Source organism: Sorghum bicolor, chromosome 1 (genome assembly GCF_000003195.3).
Source record: "Sorghum bicolor cultivar BTx623 chromosome 1, Sorghum_bicolor_NCBIv3, whole genome shotgun sequence".
NCBI lineage: Eukaryota > Viridiplantae > Streptophyta > Magnoliopsida > Poales > Poaceae > Sorghum > Sorghum bicolor.
Window position 1 is genome coordinate 68,237,783 of NC_012870.2, and position 18,146 is coordinate 68,255,928.

An 18,146-nucleotide genomic window follows, 5' to 3' on the forward strand; every position below is an offset into this window, starting at 1 on the left:
GTGCCTTATTCAAGTAAACTGTTGTTACTAGTATTACTCTCCATGATTAAGGAGGTGTTTAGTTCTCTTTTCATTTCAGAAAAAATTGGGTTTTAGTCCATTATTTTGTATAATAAAAATAAACAATATATAAAAAATTTGGCAAAAAAATAACTATTCTCCATTTTAAATTTTGGCAGACAAAAAAAAAACTCAAAAGACCATAATGGGAGCAATAAATTCTGTATTTTAGATAGAACTAAACACAACTCTAAAATTTGACATTTTATATTTTATCACTTCAAAATAGTTGGCATTTTGCATTGTAAGGGGGAACTAAACATGCCCTAAGTGAAGTTAATTCCTGGATACCACCGAGAAGTTCCAATTTGGGTATTGAGTTTGTGACACATAGAAGGGACTCAAGGTATCCATCATGTTTGCATCACCCATTCCAGTTTTCAAAATGTATGACAACGAACCGATAGACAGTAAAATAAGTTCACGACGTCCACATACACCTTCAAAAATCGCAATCACTAATTTGCGAGCTTATTTCTAGGACCGTACCAACCCTTATGAGCTGATCCCGAGCTGGATGCGCCAATCCTCAAGCTGCTTCTTTACTTGTTCTGAACCAGTAGAGCCATAGGATATGAACTTGTTTACGGCGTTTTCAACCCCCAGGTATTCATAGACGTCGCCCTCAAATACAGGATGGACAGATTTTAGGTCATCCAATTCAAGCTCGGCTAGCTGACACTGCTTGTAGACGCATAGAGCAACAGACCTTCCAACTATCTCGTGAGAAGTTCTGAAAGGAATTCCCTGCGAAGCATGGAAAAAAGAAAAGCTAAGCTAATATAACCCCCCATCGAAAATAAACAGCATAGCACCGATAAAACTAGAGTACTGTTAGTTTGTGTGTTCCTTTGCTATCACCATGTTTCAAAGTTGATGTCTAACTGCTACGTGCAACTATGTTAATATCTTTCCCTATGGTTTACACAGTCATGAGAGAACAGAGTTTACCTTCTTCACAAGATAATCCGCCAGCGTCGTTGCATCCAGATAACCAGCTGGAAGGGAACTTTGTATTCTTTTCGAATTAAATGAGATATTTTGAGCAAACTCCGTGCATACTTCAAGCATTCCTAATACGGCTTTCACACTATCAAACAAGGGTTCCTTGTCTTCCTGCTTAGGACGAAAATTTCAGAATACACACTCATGTAAGAGTGGATATACTTATGAGAATTAGGCTCACCTGAAGGTCACGGTTGTAGGCTTGTGGAAGGCCTTTACAGAGGGTTAGAACAGTCATGAGGTCTCCAACAACTCTAGCAGATTTCCCACGAACAAGCTCCATTGGATCTGGATTTTTCTTCTGGGGCATAATGCTGCTTCCTGTTGAAACTTTGTCACTTGGTGTCAGGAACCCAAATTCCTCTGATGCCCAAAGAACCCATTCTTCACCAATTCGCGAAAGATGAACAGCAGCAATTGAATTGGCGGCAAGAAACTCTAGTACAAAGTCACGGTCTGATACTGCATCAATGCTGTAGATGGGAAAACGAGCTTAAGTGAGGAAGAACTAACTGAAAGAGAAAAATTAAACGATATGGCATTCTCTCAGTTTCTAGCCTGGCTGGTGAGTAACTGAGGGCACGACTGACAGTTCTAGCTAATTGGCAGACAATCACAACTCACAAGAATATAATGGCTATATACAGTACAAAGTAGTCAATAAACAATTCTCATATCTGTATAGTATTTCTTGACCGAAGAAATATGACCAGGTAACAAGGCTTGCATTTTCATACATTCCTTTGGCACGACCAAATCAAAGTGCATGGAAATATAAAATTGAGTATCTAACATATTTCATGTGTGCTTGCATGTCAAGATAGATACTCATTCCAGCAGATGCAGAGTAACTAGAGTACTAAAGTTTTAGGTACACAATTCTGATCAAAGTTCAAGAAAGTGTTATAGCACAGAAAGTAAGCTACAACACTTGCCAGCCTTGAAATGATATTACTGAAAGAAATCAAGAAGTTACCTATTCTTCATTGGAGCCGTAAATTTCAAATCTTTAGCAGTTTGGAACCTATCAATGGGAAGTCCAGTTCCAGCCAAAGCACAAGCACCAAGAGGGCAGAAATTCACTCGCTCCCTGCAGTTGACCAGCCGACCAGCATCACGCTCCAACTGCACATAGTGTACATCAGAATAAGGTCAAGCAGTCGTGAGTAACATGGTTTATTCGAAAAGAATGCCATAAATCATCTGGGCTACCATTAAAACCCTTTCACAGGGACACAAGCAATAAGTAAACCTTTTTACAGAATAAATAAACTGTTAGAAATGTGACTTTAATGCTTCATTACAGGTCATCTGGGCTACCATTAAAACACTTTTACAGATTAAATAAACTGTTAGAAATGTGACTTTAATGCTTCGTTACAGGTCAGGCTAAAATGGTGAACAGAGCTAGTGGTTCAGGCATTCAGCAGCTCAAAGATTGTAAAAGATAAAGCACCTAATTATGGCCCCGTTTATTTATATTCCGAACTCCGAAGTTAAGAACTTTGCGTATTAGGTGTATGTATGATCTGGACTGCACCAATGGGAGGACTTGAAATTGTGTAAAATCACTTATGAACATAATTGAACTTTTTTTGTTGCATTGGATATGTCAGCGTACCAAACTGACAGTTTGAACACAGAATGTTCTCTTTTCTGTGCAAAAATTATTCACATTTTTTCAGTTTCACCGTAAAAAAACAACAGAGCTGCACCACACAAGCATTAAATTAAACATTAAACTAAGAGATCAAGTATTTTAAGAGAGGTGCACTAATTTGGTCGCTCTATATAGAGAGATGTGATTTAAAGACTTGTTTGAACCATAACCACAAGGTGCAAATTGGGGGAAAATCATCAAGTAGACATGGCATGCATTCAACACTAACATTATAGCTTCCTCAAGTTAAAAATAATAATAAATTTCCAATGTTGTGTTGTTAAGAAAGTCAAGAAGATTTAATCACCTGTTCAACATATGATAAGAGAAGATGTGGCAGCAGAACAGGCTGTGCCCTTTGCAGATGAGTATAACCCGGGACTATTAAGTCAACATATTTTGAAGCCAAAATAACCAAAGACACCTGAAATGATAAGAGTTATGCTAATATTAGAAGTGAACACCTTCTTCATGTATATAGGGAAATAGAAAAATTATGTATTACGTAGCATGACAGAATGGAATCACTGGTGCAGTCATGAGAATACACAACATCAGCCATCAGGTACTCAAAACAGCTTTTCTTTAAGTCTTTACTTGAAAACATTAATCTATTCTTTTGCATCAGTTCTAGATAAAGCACAAGGTTAATTGAGCAGAAAACAGAAAAGTACAACACCGGCAAGCAGTGAGAGATAGAAAAGAAATGTGAACATAATAGTGGTAGGACTTCATGAGCATCACAGAGTATATTCTGGAGCAAACCTGAAGCTGCTTGATACGAATCAAAATCTTGTCAATAGCATCACGGCACCATAGCCTTAGATCTGTCACAATTTGGTCATTGCGGCTCCTAGCAGTATGCAACTTCTTGGCTGGCTCACCAACCCTCTCAATCAGAGCCGCTTCAATGTTCATATGCACGTCCTCCCGGTCCTTCCTCCATTCAAATTTGCCTTCTTGGATCAGCCTCTCTATCTGATCAAGCCCCTCTAAGATGATATCCCTATCAGTAGCTGTTATCAAACCCTGCATTGCAAATTATTGCAACTTATTCAGACACCCAACTCAAATATTATGATAATTAGTTTTAAGTAACATATAGCTTAAGCATTAAGACAGCCAATTTGATTCAGCATTTGACCAAAATACAAAGAACAACATTTCTGGTAAAACCTTGAGGGTATAAACTCCCTCAGTGCCACCTAACAGAAAATTAGCAGATTTGAACACCTATGGATCCCAGCAAGAGCATAGCAAAGGAGCACAACAAAGAAGCACAAGCTGGCATTTTCTCGAACACATGGCGACCAAGGTGGTTAATAGCGGGTTAACCCAGACCAACAACCCCCAAACCGTTCGACGGAGCCCTGGACCTGACGGGACATCAGTCGAACACCTAGACGACACCGACCGCCAAGGAGCGTGCAGGTGATACCTGGCCGGCGAGCATGGAGGCGTGGGCCTTGCTGCCCATGATGTCGTACTTGTAGAGTTGCCAGTCGTAGGATATGGACTCCGTGAAGCGCTCCACGGCGTCGGTGACGCCCTCCTCGAACCGCCCGCCCCACAGCTTGGCTTCCCTCTTATCTTCGCTCTCCGAGGACGCCATCGAGGTGGAGGCCGCCGCGAGGGGCGGGAAGGCGGCCCGGTGGTCCCGGAGGGTGACGCGACCGGGCGACGGGGCTATGCGGGGACAAGGAGGCGAGGCGGCTGCCCGGAAGATTAGGGATTGGGAGGTGAATGCCATAGGCGTCGTCCCGCCGTTGTTTGACGCGGCGGCGCGGCGGTGTAGTTGGTGGTGGCTTTGTGGGTTTTGGCGATTGTGCTGGGGACAGTCCACTGAGGCTGACCACGGGACTACGAGAGGCTATGACCTATGAAGTCCTCAAGGGCTGCCAAGAAAAGTTTGTAACAATAAAATAGACGTTGAAGGTTGATTGAAGCGGGCAAAATATGGTTCGATTCGGACACAAATCTTTTTTATATATATTTGAGTTTGAATATGTTATGGATTCAGAGATCTTCTCGAGTACAGATACAAAACAGATAGCTTGAAACAACTTGAATTCAAATTAGCATTTAGAGCTGCTTATGGTTTGTGTGATGTGATACTCCATCTGTTTCTAAATTATAGTTAATTTTTTTACTTTTGTTTCTAAGCAAAATTTTTAAATTTTAGTGAATAATATAAGAAAATTGCATCAATTTTTATAACAATAAATTGTCATGAAATAGATTTTGAGCATATATTTATCTGAACCTATAGATATTAATATTTTTTCTAAGAACTTAGTTAAATCAAATAAGCTTGACTTGTAATAAAAACAAAATAACTATGATTTGGAACGAAGGAAGTAGCAAATATCCATTCATTTTGCTGATGGTTTTGAAAGAACAAATATCATGCGAGTGTATAAGGCCTTGTTTAGTTCTCAAAAAAATTTGCAAATTTTTTTAAATTCCCCGTCACATCGAATCTTTAGACGCATGCATGAAGTATTAAAACTAATTGCACAGTTTGGTCGAAATTGACGAGACGAAACTTTTAATCTACTTAGTCCATAATTAGACAATATTTATCAAATACAAACGAAAGTGCTACAGTGTCGATTTCCCAAAAAAATTTGGAACTAAACAAGGCCTAACATAACATCTAGACAAATATCTCAAAGTAACATATGTATAAATAGATAGAAATAAACGAACCCTAAATTAATATTTCAATGAATACATGAAGGTCTATGAATAAATATATTACAATATATAAAAATAACTTACATTGAATAAAATAACTAAACTATTGTTTAACAAAATAATATGCCGCAATAAATTGAAATAATATATTTATAACATGGTTTAAGCAAATTGTTTTATTCAATATGTATATGGATCTGAATTGAAATCATGAAATATGATGAAAGTCAATTTTCGGATGTATTAGCTATGTCAGAAGCAAATGTAGATATAGTATATCAGAATAGTATATCAGAATGTTTAGATATATAACTCTATATATCCATTTCCAACCCATAATCATTTCTTTTATATTTATCAAAATGCATTTACCTAGTTTTTCATCTAGTCCAGAAATAGATAGTAATTTTAGATTAAATCTACGCCAACCTATCTAAAAACTTATAGAAAATACATTAACATCAATGATACCAAATAAATGTACTATATGGAAATGTTTTTTAGTGGGTTTAATGTGGAAATTTTGACTTTTAACACAACTAAGATGGCCTTTATTACTGTATACATTTTCGATGTGTTTCTTCCTGATTTTATATTAGGAGATACATCTCACATGTCCACGGTTAATTTCAATATATGTAGTTATTATTGTTATATTTTTCATGCCACTAGCTGCTGCGCGGCTGCGCCACACAACATGGCAAACACCGTGTCAGATCAAATCGCAAGGTACAGTTTACGAGAGACGAGGCTAGTATTCAGGAAAATGAATTCCACATCAACCAACATTATGAGCTCGAACATCTTACCGTCTCGGCGAGCATGACGGCGTGCACGCGGCTGCACGCGACGTCGTGCGCCCACAGTTCCTCGCCCGCCACAGCCACAAGAGGCTCGGAGAACCGTTCCCGTGCTCGGGACTCGGCCGATTTGCCGTTGAGCCACAGCTTCGGCGGAACCTCATTAATCTTCACCGGCACCGCCGCCGCAGCTTCCCTCTCCACCACCGTCCGTTTGGCTGGCGGCGGCAGTGGTGGCTCGTTGACGTAGTCCAGCGATGACTTCACTGAGGACTCCGCGGAGATGTCAGCTGAGCTGCCAACCATCTCGATGAGGCCCAATTCGTGCGTCGACAGCTGCTCGCCCGTCGCCACCTCGACGATCTCCGTCAAGTGCTTGCTGGCCGGCCTCGCCGTGGCCGGTTGCCGTCCTGTCGGCTCTGGCGAGTTGACGGTGGTGCTGCCGTTCTCCGTAGGCGCCGGAGAAGGTGGCCCCGTCACAGACGGGGTCGTCGCGGCCTGCGCCTTCTCCGACGCAGGGGAGCCAGGCGGATGCGTCAGCAGCGACGCAGCAGGCGTGAGCGCCGGGCGCAGGGCGCTCACGGTGGCCGCAGTTTTGGTCTGCCGCCGCTCCTTCTTCTTCCTGCGGAAGCACGAGCCGAAGGACGGCATGCGCGGTTTCCGGTGCTTCTTCTTTTTCTTCTTCTTCTTGTTGTGCTCGTCGGTGGCGGCGCCGAAGCCGCTATGGTTCGGCATGGTGTACACGAAGAAAGAAGGCTCCTCCTCCTCCTGGGTTTGCTGCTGCGATCCGGCGGCCACCGTCAGCGCATCACGGACCTTCGACGGCGTCCGCTGCCGATGCTTGCTGCGGCTGCGGCTGCGGCTGCGGCTGCGGCTACGGCTACGGCCTCGGCCGGGGCATCGGAAGAGGGACCTCAGCGGGTTGAAGGAGCAGCACGGCGTGGCGCGGTCCCCTTTTTTGTTGGCGCCGCCTAAGCACCTGCACCGACCGCGGCGGTGGGACAACCGGCCGCGAGCGCGAGGAGTCGTCGACATGGCAGGACGGGTGTGTGTGGGTTTACGGCGTCGTTAGGAACAGAAGCTCGGAGTTGCCGTGCGTCCCTACTCCCTAGCGGTGTTGTTCGTGGAGTTGTAGGTTTGCGGCGGGTTTGTGTTACACGTGCAGAGCACTACGTACTGGTGGGCTGGTGGCCAGCCGGGCAGTGACGACGTACGCTGCGTAGGGCAAGTGCCTGCGGTGTGGTGAGCGCGTCTGCGAACGTGGCGCTTGATTGGGCAGCACGACGGTGGCCAATTACGCTAATTGTTGTTGCCTGTTGCGGCATCTCGAATTGAGATTAGAGAGTACGTGTTATTGTAATTTTATATAAAACTACACACTAATAAAATGGAACAATGCTATAGTTCAGTGTTTAATAATTTTAGCCTTTTTAGTGATAATTATATCAGTTGTGTGTGGATGAGCATCAGGCACTGAAAAAGTCACGCTTGCAGAGCTCCAATTATATGAAATCTGTGGATCATTTAAGCTAGAATTTAGGCCTTGTTTAGATCTGAATTTTTTTTGGATTTTGACATTGTAGCACTTTCGTTTTTATTTGATAAATAATGTTCAATCATAGAGTAACTAGGATTAAAAGATTCGCCTCGCGATTTACAGATAAACTGTGCAATTAATTTTTGTTTTCATCTATATTTAATACTCCATGCATATGACACAAAATTCAATGTGACAAGGAATCTTGAAAAGTTTTTATTTTTTGGGTGAACTAAACAAGGCCTTATAGTTCTGACATGCGCATAGCAATTAGGAAAAAACCATATTACTCCCTCCAACTTCGGCCTATGCCAAATAACCTCCAAACTAACAGTTGGTTCACTTTACTCCCTCTAGCTATTTAAGTTGGTCCAACTAACACCTTCAAGAGATTTTTCTTTTTTTGTTTCTCTATGTACAAATCAAATTTTAGTTTTAGTTTTGCAGGTGATAGAGGACATTGTATTTTGTGTTAGAAAAATACATTATGAATTTTTCATCATTATATTTTATATAATATTGTATCCCTACTATTAATTTAATGTTAAATTTTCTAAGCTATCAAACTTTTTGATAAAAATTTAAGATATATTTTTTCTAACATAACTTATGATGTTCTCTATTATATCACAAAAGTTATACAATGAGTATGAAATTTTTACTTTATTAATATAGTGGCACATTTATAGATTTATTTAGCTTTATTCTTGTTAATTCTATGCTTTATCTATAACTAAGTTATACGTGATCCAATGAGTATGAAAATTTTATCATAGTTCAAGCATACAATAATGAGCTCATCATAACAAATTTTACCACAATTGGATCATAGAACTACATATATGAATTATTCGAATTAATTACAAAAAAACATAGATTTAAAGTTACAACAAAAAAATTGTACTAGAGTACCATATTATATATTCACTGTCTAGATCTACTCATCAGAAGTCTAATAAAATTAAATTTTTTATTTTATGATTTTTTTATGATTTATTATGATTTTTAAAGATTCAGCGGAAATAAATAAAAAAAAGAAAAAGACACAACTACCCTCCAAAACCACTTCGAATGGGTTATTTGACTCGTTTTGAAAGTTCTGGGGGTAGAATATCTGGTTTTATAGTTCGGGGGTGAAGTAGTCCAACCTAGATAGTTTGGGGGATCATGTAGATTTTTTCCAATATTTTATTGTAGCTCTAGATTTATGCTTTTCTATAATTAATTGAAATAATTCATAGCTGCAACTTTTATAATTATGTTGTTGGACTAAATCATATTATATTATATGTTTACTGTGCATATCTACTCATGTTAAGAGAAATATTTTGTCCAGTTTTGGAGTTCCAAAAAAATGAACTTTTACAAAAAAAAAAGAGAGAGAGAGATAATGTAGATTTTTTTCCTTTTCTTTTTTGAGTGGAAGAGCCTCGAGCAAGCTGGGCTGGGCTTGTCCGTTAGTCCTCAAAATGCGGCTCATGCGTAAACCCTCCGCTCCTGCGGCCCATGGGTCCGGCAAAACGAAACAAAAACATTCAGAACACTGCAGCTAGCCCCATCAAGCGCCACACACGGATTTTTTTTAATTTTAATTAAACAAACAAAATAGTACAGTAAGACCCACACGGACAGAGAGACGGTAAAGTTATTTTTGCCCTTGAGGGCATGTGCTCCCACTCCCTCCATCACTAGATTCGCATTGAAAAGTGTGCAAACACACATCTCAAAGCGAATCTGCATTGAGATATATGTTTGCACACTTCTCAATGCGAATCCAGTGGTGGAGGGAGTGAGAGCACATGCGCAGAAAAACTGCGTCCACAGAGAGACACAGAGTCGGTGAGAAGTCTCTCATGGTTTGACCGTCTCACACACGGAATCCGGTGGTACCATGCCCATGCAGCCATGCTGCGGACTGGATACAGATCTAGGCGCGGCCAGGAAAACCACGGCCCATTCCCCCCACAAATCTAATCCCGCTGCAGGCGCCAAGGCGACAATATGCTAGTATTTGCATTGGGCGGCACTATGGATCTATCCCCACCGTCTACGGGTGCGCCGTGATTCGTATCAACCACCCAAAAGATACCGCGGAAGCGAGCCACCGTTACACAAACCGGGAGCCGCCCGCGCGGCGTTTTCCGAACATAAAAAGCCGGCCCCGGAATCTCTTGGCCGTCCCCATCCACGAGTCGCAGCTTCCAGTGACCAAGCAGGCCCCCGAGATCGATTTGGTTGCGTGACGACGAGTGTGCAGCGACGCGAGCATGGGAGGCGAGACTGCGGCAGCGGCGGCGGCGGCGGCGGCAACGAAGCCAGGGCGGCGCATCCTGGTGGCGGTGGACGAGGGCGACGAAAGCGTGCAGGCGCTGCGGTGGTGCCTCGGCACCTTCGCCGCGGCGTCGCGCGGGGACACCGTCATCCTGCTCTACGTCCGCCCGCCGCCGCCCGCCTACTCCGTTCTCGACGCCTCCGGTACGTGCTAGCTTCTCCCCACACGCGATCGAGACCTGCCTGCCTGTGTGCGCCGGCTTGTTAGCTTTGATTAATTAGTCCCCCGTCGTACTCGTACCGTCGTCGAGAAACTGACGATCCCTGTGGCGCAAGCCGCGGTAGGCTACCTGTTCGCGGAGGAGGTGACCGCGGCGATCGACAGGTACAGCCGGGAGGTGGCGGACGCGGTGGTGGAGAAGGCGCAGAAGCTCTGCACGCTCTACAGCAAGGTGCTCAGGCTACGGGCTGACGTTTCAGTAATTCAGTTCTGCGAGACTGCGACGACAGCGGTCGACCGGCAGAGACCGATCTCACACCCCGAGTGGTGGTTTTGCCTGCAGGACGTGGATGGGAGTGACCACGAGATGAAGGTGGAGGCGAAGGTTGCGGTCGGGGACGCCAGGGCCGTCATCTGCCATATGGCGGACAAGCTCGGCGCCGACGTTCTGGTGATGGGGAGCCATGGCTACGGCTTCTTCAAGAGGTACGACGTGAGGGCCGGGTTCATTCATTCCCGTCGGTTTTTTACATTTGGATTCCTGTCAGTCGGTGGCGATTTGCGAGTACGAGCTTAGCAAGCTGTGAAATCAACTGCTTTTAGCGCGTTTTTACTTCTGTGTGTGTGCGGTGAATGATAGCCGCCGTTGGATGTATATATTGCAGGGCTGTCCTTGGAAGTGTCAGTGATTACTGTCTCAGGAATGCGAGCTGCCCTGTTCTCATCGTCAAGCCGTAGCAGTATAGCTATAGCACGAACCAAATGCTTCAGCATCACAAACATGAGTCCATGATGCCGAAGCTGCTGCTCTGCAATTTCGCTTTTGCCCCCATGTTTTTTCCCTGTTTTTTTTTTTCTAATTTAGTTTTGCTTCAAATCTACGTGTTTTGCAAGATAGGAAGATGTGTGTGCAACCTGTGTTGTTCACAGCAACGGAGCGGCATGTGTACAAACTTATATAGTGGTACCACGGCACCACCAGTGTAATAGGATCTTGATGCTACTTGTTATACAGTACTTATATTATAAGAACAGTTGCCTAGTAGGCGTTTGACCGAAATGGGCTCAATGTTCTGTTCTTCTTGGGCTGCAAGGCCGACACTTGACTTTTCAGTCAGAATTTCCTTACGTAACGGTTCGCCACTGTGTTGGGTGGAGATTGGGCTCTAGACAAGGCGGGATAAGAATTAAAAAAAAAAAGAAGCCAAGGCGGGATACCTGACTTTTCAGTCAGAATTTGATACCTGAAATTTGTCTCGAGAAAATAGTAATCAAAATTTCAGGTACTTTCGTGTTCAGGTACTCCCAAACTACTTGAGAAAAATATAGTAGTATAAATTCCGGGTACTCTCGCATTCAGGCCAAACTGCTTGAGAAAATAGTAACCGAAATTTCAGGTCAGATACTCTCAAACTACTCGAAATTGGCAAGATCATTAAAAAAATATTAGAAGAGATAAAACTACAGATTCAAGTTTAATCAACATAAACAATAGCTTTTAGCGAGCATTTTAGAAAAGAAACACAAGCACTACATCATATATTGACACTACAAGAATAGCACAATCAACCTCTGAATGAGCCTTTGAGGCCACGTACCGGATCCAAAATCTGGACCGGATCAACCCATTCCCATCCATATACCCTATAGTTACTGCTCGCTTCATCAAATCACACAATTGTCAATTGGGATCCAATTTTTCCCGAAGCTGACGAGCCCTTTTTAGTACTCGGCCGCATGCAGCTTCGGTGACTGTTGCAGTCGAAGTGTTGGCCACTGCTCCACCAATGCAAAACTCCCCTTGTCAAGTCCTGATCTCATGATGCTTACGAGTCGGTGCGTGTTTTCCTACTTTTTCCTCGGTATAGGATACCGTGTACGGTCATCTTCCTTTTGAAAACTGGATTTTTCCATACCTTTGTAGCCGCCTGCGTACGTAGCAATTTATTAGCTTTAGACGTACATTTCAGAAGCACCTACAAACACAGCTTCAAGCTGAAGCTCCATCTCCAAACTGGACTTGGCCATTCCAAATAGCATCCCCATGTACTTCAGAACTTCAGAAAACAACAGAGTTCACAACCACATTCCAAAGAGCATTCGAGCACATTGCCACGTTCACAACCACTCGGAGAACAAAAGTTGTGCTCTGTGCGTACGGGGGCGTTATCAAACAGAAAACAACAGAGACGTTTCTTTTGGACCCAAAAGCTCTAGAAACGAATAGTAGGAAATAAAACACGCACGGACTCCGGCAACTCGTTCTCGCGGTACTCGTATGGTTGGAACCAACGCAGGAATCTCTGTAGCCTTGTCGCTCTACGACTACGATTAATCAAAAAAATGTCCATTCCATCAGATCTGTATAGTGTTGTTTATCTCCCCTTGCATTGACTCCCCAACCAATGCATGCAACACAACGGAATCGCTTGGGCAGGAAGCGAGCCGTCCTTTTCACACCGATCGATCGATCAAAGGGGAAAAATATAGGCAGGGTCGCATTGCGTTGGGTTGGGTTGGGGTTGGTCCGACATTTCCGACTAGCAAATGGGCGCAACGGCAGGTCTATGGTTGTCTACGGGGGTCTTGTTTGGATTAGAAGCCCCGGCAGCGGCTGGTCCAGCAGCGACGACCGGAGAAGACGAGCGAGCCGTGGATTGGATTTTGGTATGGCTCCCACGACCAATCGAAGCTTCTCCTTCTCCCTGCCTGGACCTGGTTTTGGTTGGTACACATCCCTCTCTGATCAGCCGGAAACCATCATGTTCATGTCCAGCGACCACCACTACGTACGGCAGCTGTTTGGCCAGGCTCAACTCAACTCGTACGCCACCCTGTGTCTTTCTTGGCCCCGTCGGGGTATGCAAAGCCATGATGAACACCTAGAAGAAGAAAAAAATCAGAATTGGAATGTAAGTTTAGCCGTTTAGGTTTGCAGGTGACAGTGATGGATCCTGTACTTGTAGCCGTGTTCGTGTTCCTTACCAATTTGGACACGAATATTGGCTATTAAATCGTTGCTCGGACAACGAAATATGCAGAAGATGGATGGGATGTGTGACAAATTGGATTCTGTGGAGAGTGTAACTTTTTAATATACTTCCTCGGTTCTAAATATACTTTTTTAATATGACAAATTGAAACAGAATGACTTATGGTTCTTAACAAAAAATAGAATGACTTATAATTTAGACCAAAGAAAATATGTCTAAAAAGAGTACGTGCGGAGATAAGTAATTGTTATTATAGGACTAAACGTAGACTTCTAATTTATACAAAATTCTCACCTGTGCATGGGTTTGAATTTGATAGGATAGTATTCTAAATTAAAGAGACAAGCATAGTTGCGATCAAGACTGAATATTACAAATTGACCTAATCATCAATCAAGAAATTAAATAGGCAAAGGAAGTTTCTCGCAAGCAAAGCAAAGCATACGATCCCTTTTAAATGTAGCGAAGACTTTATGTGTCTCTCCTGACATTTTTTAACGTATTTTTTTTTCTAAAAAAAAAGATTGAACGTAAGTACATCTCTTCTCTTCACACATGGTTTCTACGCATCTATCTACAAGCAGTATTCAAAGACTGCTTAGGGCTGGAAACACAGGAGTGAGGTTCACACAAAGTATGTTTGGCGCCCAAAGACTGTACTAGTCTGAGGCAATGATGTTTGCAGGTAGAAGAGCATGGCGATTTGGCATGAATGCCACGGCCGGCAAAAGTACTTGAACCCACCGTCACGCGGTCCTAGGACACTAGGACCTGCGTTTTTTTGGCCAAATTTTGTCCACAAGTACGAAATTTCCCGAGGCGCTGCTTGCATCAGCTGCTTCTGGACGATTTTGATTTCCTGGTAGTAAGCTGTCGGCAATGGAGTATTGGAGTGATAAATAGTTTCGTATTATCTCGTATACATATGAAACATGCGTTTAACCAAACCAGAAAACGTTGAGATCTTTGTAGCCCACAAACCAGAAAAGTACCTGAACCCACCATCACTGTAGGACCAGGCGTTCGCTAGATGTTGTCCAGGAAACTCCAAAACTTGTCACCATTGTTTGGTTGACCTCACTGTTGGGAAAAGGCTCTCTGCACTCCCCAGCAATACGGTGGATCGAGAACCTTCTCACTCGGTGCCGTGAGAGGTTTGAGCGCTGACAGACAGTGGGCTCAACAGTAGGTGAATACAGTGAATGCTCTCTGCCTTTTATTAATGACGGCATCCCCCTTATATAGGGCTCGGAAACCAACCTAGTGATATTTACAAAAATGCCCCGTGACGGTGGGGGAATATCCCAGCATATTCTCCTTTTACAGTCTACTGGCCCTAAGTCATCTGTGTAATTTCACACTACAAACCCCACGCGCGTCCTCTGTCTAGAGCTTCAGCTGGTCGAAGGCTCGGATCCTCCGCCCGGCCGAGGATCCTTCGCCACTTGTGTGTCGGAGGTTCCTTGGCTTGCTCGGTCGCCGATCCTTCGACGCGTCAGAGGTTCCTTGCATCCTCCGCGTCCCTCGCCATCTTCAGACTTGGGAGGGTCGGAGGTTGCTCCTTTCTCTGCTTGTGGGCCTCCGCTAGTGTCACTCCCTGCACACATCACGACGAGACGAATCATCAATATTAGTCTCTTTTCAGGGTACCCCGCACGCAATCGCACGGAGGTTCCCTTGGCGGAGGATATCCTCCGACGCTCCTGAGGTCGGAGGTTCCCGGGCTTGAAGGACATCCTTAGGCGCCACCAGGGGGAAGGATGCGGCCGTTCTCCAACACTCACGACTCCCCGTTACAATGGAGTGAGCGAGCGAGTTTGTTGATAGAAGGTCTACTTTGTTCTTTTTTTTAGATACGTTTATCCAACGGGTTTGTTGACAGAAGGTCTACTTTGTTCATTTTTTAATACGTTCAACGGACACACATATGAATGTTTACAGAAGATTGGACGAACAGATTTTGAATTGATGGAACCATCACAAAACGTTGTCTCAAGCAAACGAAGAAAATGTCGGCAAACTAAGCCTACAAAACCATCTTAGGTCGGTCGTCCCAGCTATGTTTATTTAATTTATTTAATAATTGATAATTGACTGGAACAATAATCATGGGAGCACGCACACAAAGGCCTTGTTTAGTTCACAAAATTTTTCATTTTTAGCTACTGTAGCACTTTCGTATTTATTTGACAAACATTGTCCAGTCACGGAGTAACTAGGCTCAAAAGATTCATCTCATAAATTACAGATAAACTGTGTAACTAGTTTTTATTTTCAATTATATTTAATACTTCATGCATGCGATCAAAGATTCGATGTGACGAAGAATCTTGAAAATTTTTGAGAACTAAACAAGGCCAAAGATCACGTCTGGTACAAAACGCGGACAGGCACCAAACTATTCTAGCCGAGTAGCCGTCAACTAATCCTCGCTCATAAAAAAAAAAAACCAACAACAATAGCGCCACAACGGAGACTTCGATTGTCCTCCAAGCAATTTCATAAGGAACTGGCGCCGAGCAGCTAGCCGTAGCCCAGAGCTGAATTGCTGAAAACAAGAGAGAGAGGAGTGGGGAGCCCCAACGGCAAAGTGGTCGCACGTCACCTTCGTCGCTGACACAGAAAAGTACGCTTGCATTGCATCCAGCCCGACCGAACCGAACTCACCACCAGTTGCCAGCCAAATCGAGCAGCACTTCTTCTTTAATCAAACTGTCTAATCCTGCAGCTAATTTCCAATTCGCCTGTAATTTTCCTTCACCTTTCCAAGTTCTTTTCCCCCCGCTCCTGCTCTATGCAATGCCTCTGTCACCCCGCCTGTTACGCTCGGAAATGTGCAGCCTCCCGGGCCCGGCTGTGCCAAACGTTCATGAATCTTCCCAGAAAATTTTGGAAAGATACAACGGAGATTTAAACCCTGTTTGAAGTCGAAGGTCTACTACGTCCCCGACGGATTTGTCGCCGAGTTGAATGCGTTCAGAACAGAACAGTCGCCGCGCCGCCAGAGACGGAGGCGTCGGAGCGAGCTGGGAGCCTGGGTCTGGGAGCCACAGGGCCGTCGTGACGGTGCTGCGCCGCGGTGCGCACCGTGTGCGTGTGGGAGACGAGTCAACGCGGGAGGGAAGCGGTTCAGTTCAAACCGAACCCGCCATCCCCCCTGGCCGCGTCCTGCGCATCCGCTCCACGCCAACTAAACCCCCTGCCGCTGCGGCGAGACTTTGGTGGAGTGGAATGCGACCGGGGGGGCAAAGGAAGAAATCGCTAGAAATTCTTCGCTCCCGCCAACCGTTTTAATACCCTCCGACCCGTCCGCCCAGGAGCGCCATTCGCACACCTGCTGTCCGTGGCTCTGCTGCCTGCGCTGCGCGCGCGATCGACCCGAAATGGGGAACCTGGTGTCGGGTGCCGCGGCGGCGAGCGGCGGCGGGAAGGTGGTGATGGCGGACGGGAGCGTGCGGGCGCTCAGCGAGCCGGTGTCCGTGGCGGAGCTCATGATGGACCACCCGCGCCACTTCGTCGTCGACGCGCGCGTGCTCAAGGAGCTGGGCCGCCGCCGGGAGCACCACCACCACAAGCAGCAGCAGCAGCAGGGCGGCGGGGCCAAGGTCGCGCCGCTGCCGGCGGACCACGTGCTGGGCGCCGGCGGGGTGTACGTCCTGCTGCCGGCCACGCGGGGCAAGGTGTCGGCCGACGAGGCGCGGCGCGCGCTGTCGGCGGCGAGGTCCCTGGCTCGGTCCAGGTCGATGCCCGGCCTCAGGCGGAAGCTGTCGTCGTCGTCGTCGTCCCAGAAGGGCCGCCGGGCGGAGGCCGCTGATGACGCCGAAGAGCCGGCGCAGCGAGGGGCGACGGCGGAGTCCCCTGAGCCGGACGAGGACGAGGCGGAGGCGCAGGCGGCGAGGCCGGCGGACGGGTTCGAGGAGCACCGGCCGGAGTTCCTGAGCCGGGAGCTGTCCAGCAGGGGGTGGAAGCCCAGCCTGCGGACCATCGAGGAGCGCGTCCTGCCCAAGAAGACGCCCCATTGGCTCTCCCTCTTCTGACAAGCAAGCTCCCTTCCCTCCTCTGATCCATGAGCCGATGCGATCGGCCAGTAGGTGTTCTCATCAGCTCCTCTGAACTCTGATGATCCATCTGATCCTCTTCGTTTTCTCTCTTCTTTTCGTTTCATTTCCTTTCTCTGTCCCAATGAATGCCTGTTGTGATCATGTACCCTGTCAAAACGCATGTACGATGGCATGATGCGACCTCCATGTGATATAAGCTGAAATAGCGCAACCGAAATTTGCCGTGTAATTATTCTACTTTAAATACTGTAGGATTAGAACAGATATTTGATATTAGACCGTTTCGTCATATAAGTATATGTATAAAGTGGAAAGGCCTCCAAATGAGTTTTCATGTTGCAGCTGACATTGCAAGTTTTCACCGCGCCTGTTCTTCAAACTTCCTACGGCCGATTGTACGATCCGAACGAACGGGACGAGTTGTATTCAGACTTTTTTGTGGCGAGCAGGGATCGGAGGGAAATGTCAGGCTCACTTGCGCCTCAATTCAGCAGCCTCGCACGTCAGTTTGCTTCCGGAGTGCTTGCGGGCAGGTTTGCTTGCGCCTGAATGCAAGGCTGATGCAACTGCCATGACTCTGCAGCGAACACGGACGGAGCGGTATGTATGCAGAAAGAGACAGACCTAAAAACTAGCGCTTTTGCATTGTCCTATCTATACGAACAAAAACTTAACACTTCTATTTTGTGCGAAAGTTTTAGTAGATAGATTCAGTCAGTATTCAAACACCCAATTTCGCACTCCAAATCTTCTAGAAATAAGAAACAGAGTAGCGACGGCAGGAGAACGAGGCAGCCACTTCGAATAAACGAAGTCAAATTCTCGCGTTGGGTTTGGTCGCG

At 45.3% G+C, this 18,146-nt stretch overlaps 3 protein-coding genes across 5 annotated transcripts; 2 read left to right on the top strand and 1 right to left on the bottom strand.

The window, feature by feature from the left end:
* LOC8081084 (argininosuccinate lyase, chloroplastic) lies at window positions 257–7,324 on the bottom strand. 2 transcript variants are annotated; one of them, XM_021451693.1, is made up of 7 exons: window positions 6,232–7,324; window positions 3,491–3,754; window positions 3,033–3,149; window positions 2,042–2,190; window positions 1,247–1,538; window positions 1,012–1,176; window positions 257–807 (listed from the first exon to the last, which is right to left on the bottom strand). In XM_021451693.1, the coding sequence occupies exons 1-7, from the start codon at window positions 7,255–7,257 to the stop codon at window positions 556–558; spliced, it is 2,265 nt and encodes a 754-aa protein (XP_021307368.1). In that variant the 5' UTR covers window positions 7,258–7,324; the 3' UTR covers window positions 257–555. The 2 variants fall into 2 exon arrangements, with proteins under 2 accessions (XP_021307368.1, XP_002467985.1); XM_002467940.2 differs by lacking the exon at window positions 6,232–7,324 and adding an exon at window positions 4,164–4,611 and having other exon boundaries at window positions 408–807.
* LOC8081085 (universal stress protein PHOS34) lies at window positions 9,795–11,310 on the top strand. 2 transcript variants are annotated; one of them, XM_021451309.1, is made up of 4 exons: window positions 9,795–10,234; window positions 10,367–10,482; window positions 10,594–10,736; window positions 10,916–11,310. In XM_021451309.1, exons 1-4 carry the CDS (start codon window positions 10,027–10,029, stop codon window positions 10,986–10,988), a joined length of 540 nt encoding a protein of 179 aa, XP_021306984.1. In that variant the 5' UTR covers window positions 9,795–10,026; the 3' UTR covers window positions 10,989–11,310. The 2 variants fall into 2 exon arrangements, with proteins under 2 accessions (XP_021306984.1, XP_002465380.1); XM_002465335.2 differs by having other exon boundaries at window positions 9,796–10,234; window positions 10,376–10,482.
* On the top strand, window positions 16,540–17,650 carry LOC8083996. The gene has a single exon (XM_002465336.2). The coding sequence runs from the start codon at window positions 16,627–16,629 to the stop codon at window positions 17,278–17,280; it is 654 nt and encodes a 217-aa protein (XP_002465381.1). The 5' UTR covers window positions 16,540–16,626; the 3' UTR covers window positions 17,281–17,650.

Bases quoted from the DNA above. Each gene is read 5' to 3' on its own strand.
- LOC8081085 (XM_021451309.1), top strand. From the start codon at position 10,027: ATGGGAGGCGAGACTGCGGCAGCGGCGGCGGCGGCGGCGGCAACGAAG. The intron at 10,235-10,366 runs GTACGTGCTAGC...CTGTGGCGCAAG, and splicing joins CTCCGTTCTCGACGCCTCCG to CCGCGGTAGGCTACCTGTTC. The intron at 10,483-10,593 runs GTGCTCAGGCTA...TTTTGCCTGCAG, and splicing joins TCTGCACGCTCTACAGCAAG to GACGTGGATGGGAGTGACCA.
- LOC8081084 (XM_021451693.1), bottom strand. From the start codon at position 7,257: ATGTCGACGACTCCTCGCGCTCGCGGCCGGTTGTCCCACCGCCGCGGT. The intron at 3,150-3,490 runs GTTTGCTCCAGA...TTATCATTTCAG, and splicing joins TTCGTATCAAGCAGCTTCAG to GTGTCTTTGGTTATTTTGGC. The intron at 808-1,011 runs GTAAACTCTGTT...CATGCTTCGCAG, and splicing joins CGGATTATCTTGTGAAGAAG to GGAATTCCTTTCAGAACTTC.
- LOC8083996 (XM_002465336.2), top strand. From the start codon at position 16,627: ATGGGGAACCTGGTGTCGGGTGCCGCGGCGGCGAGCGGCGGCGGGAAG.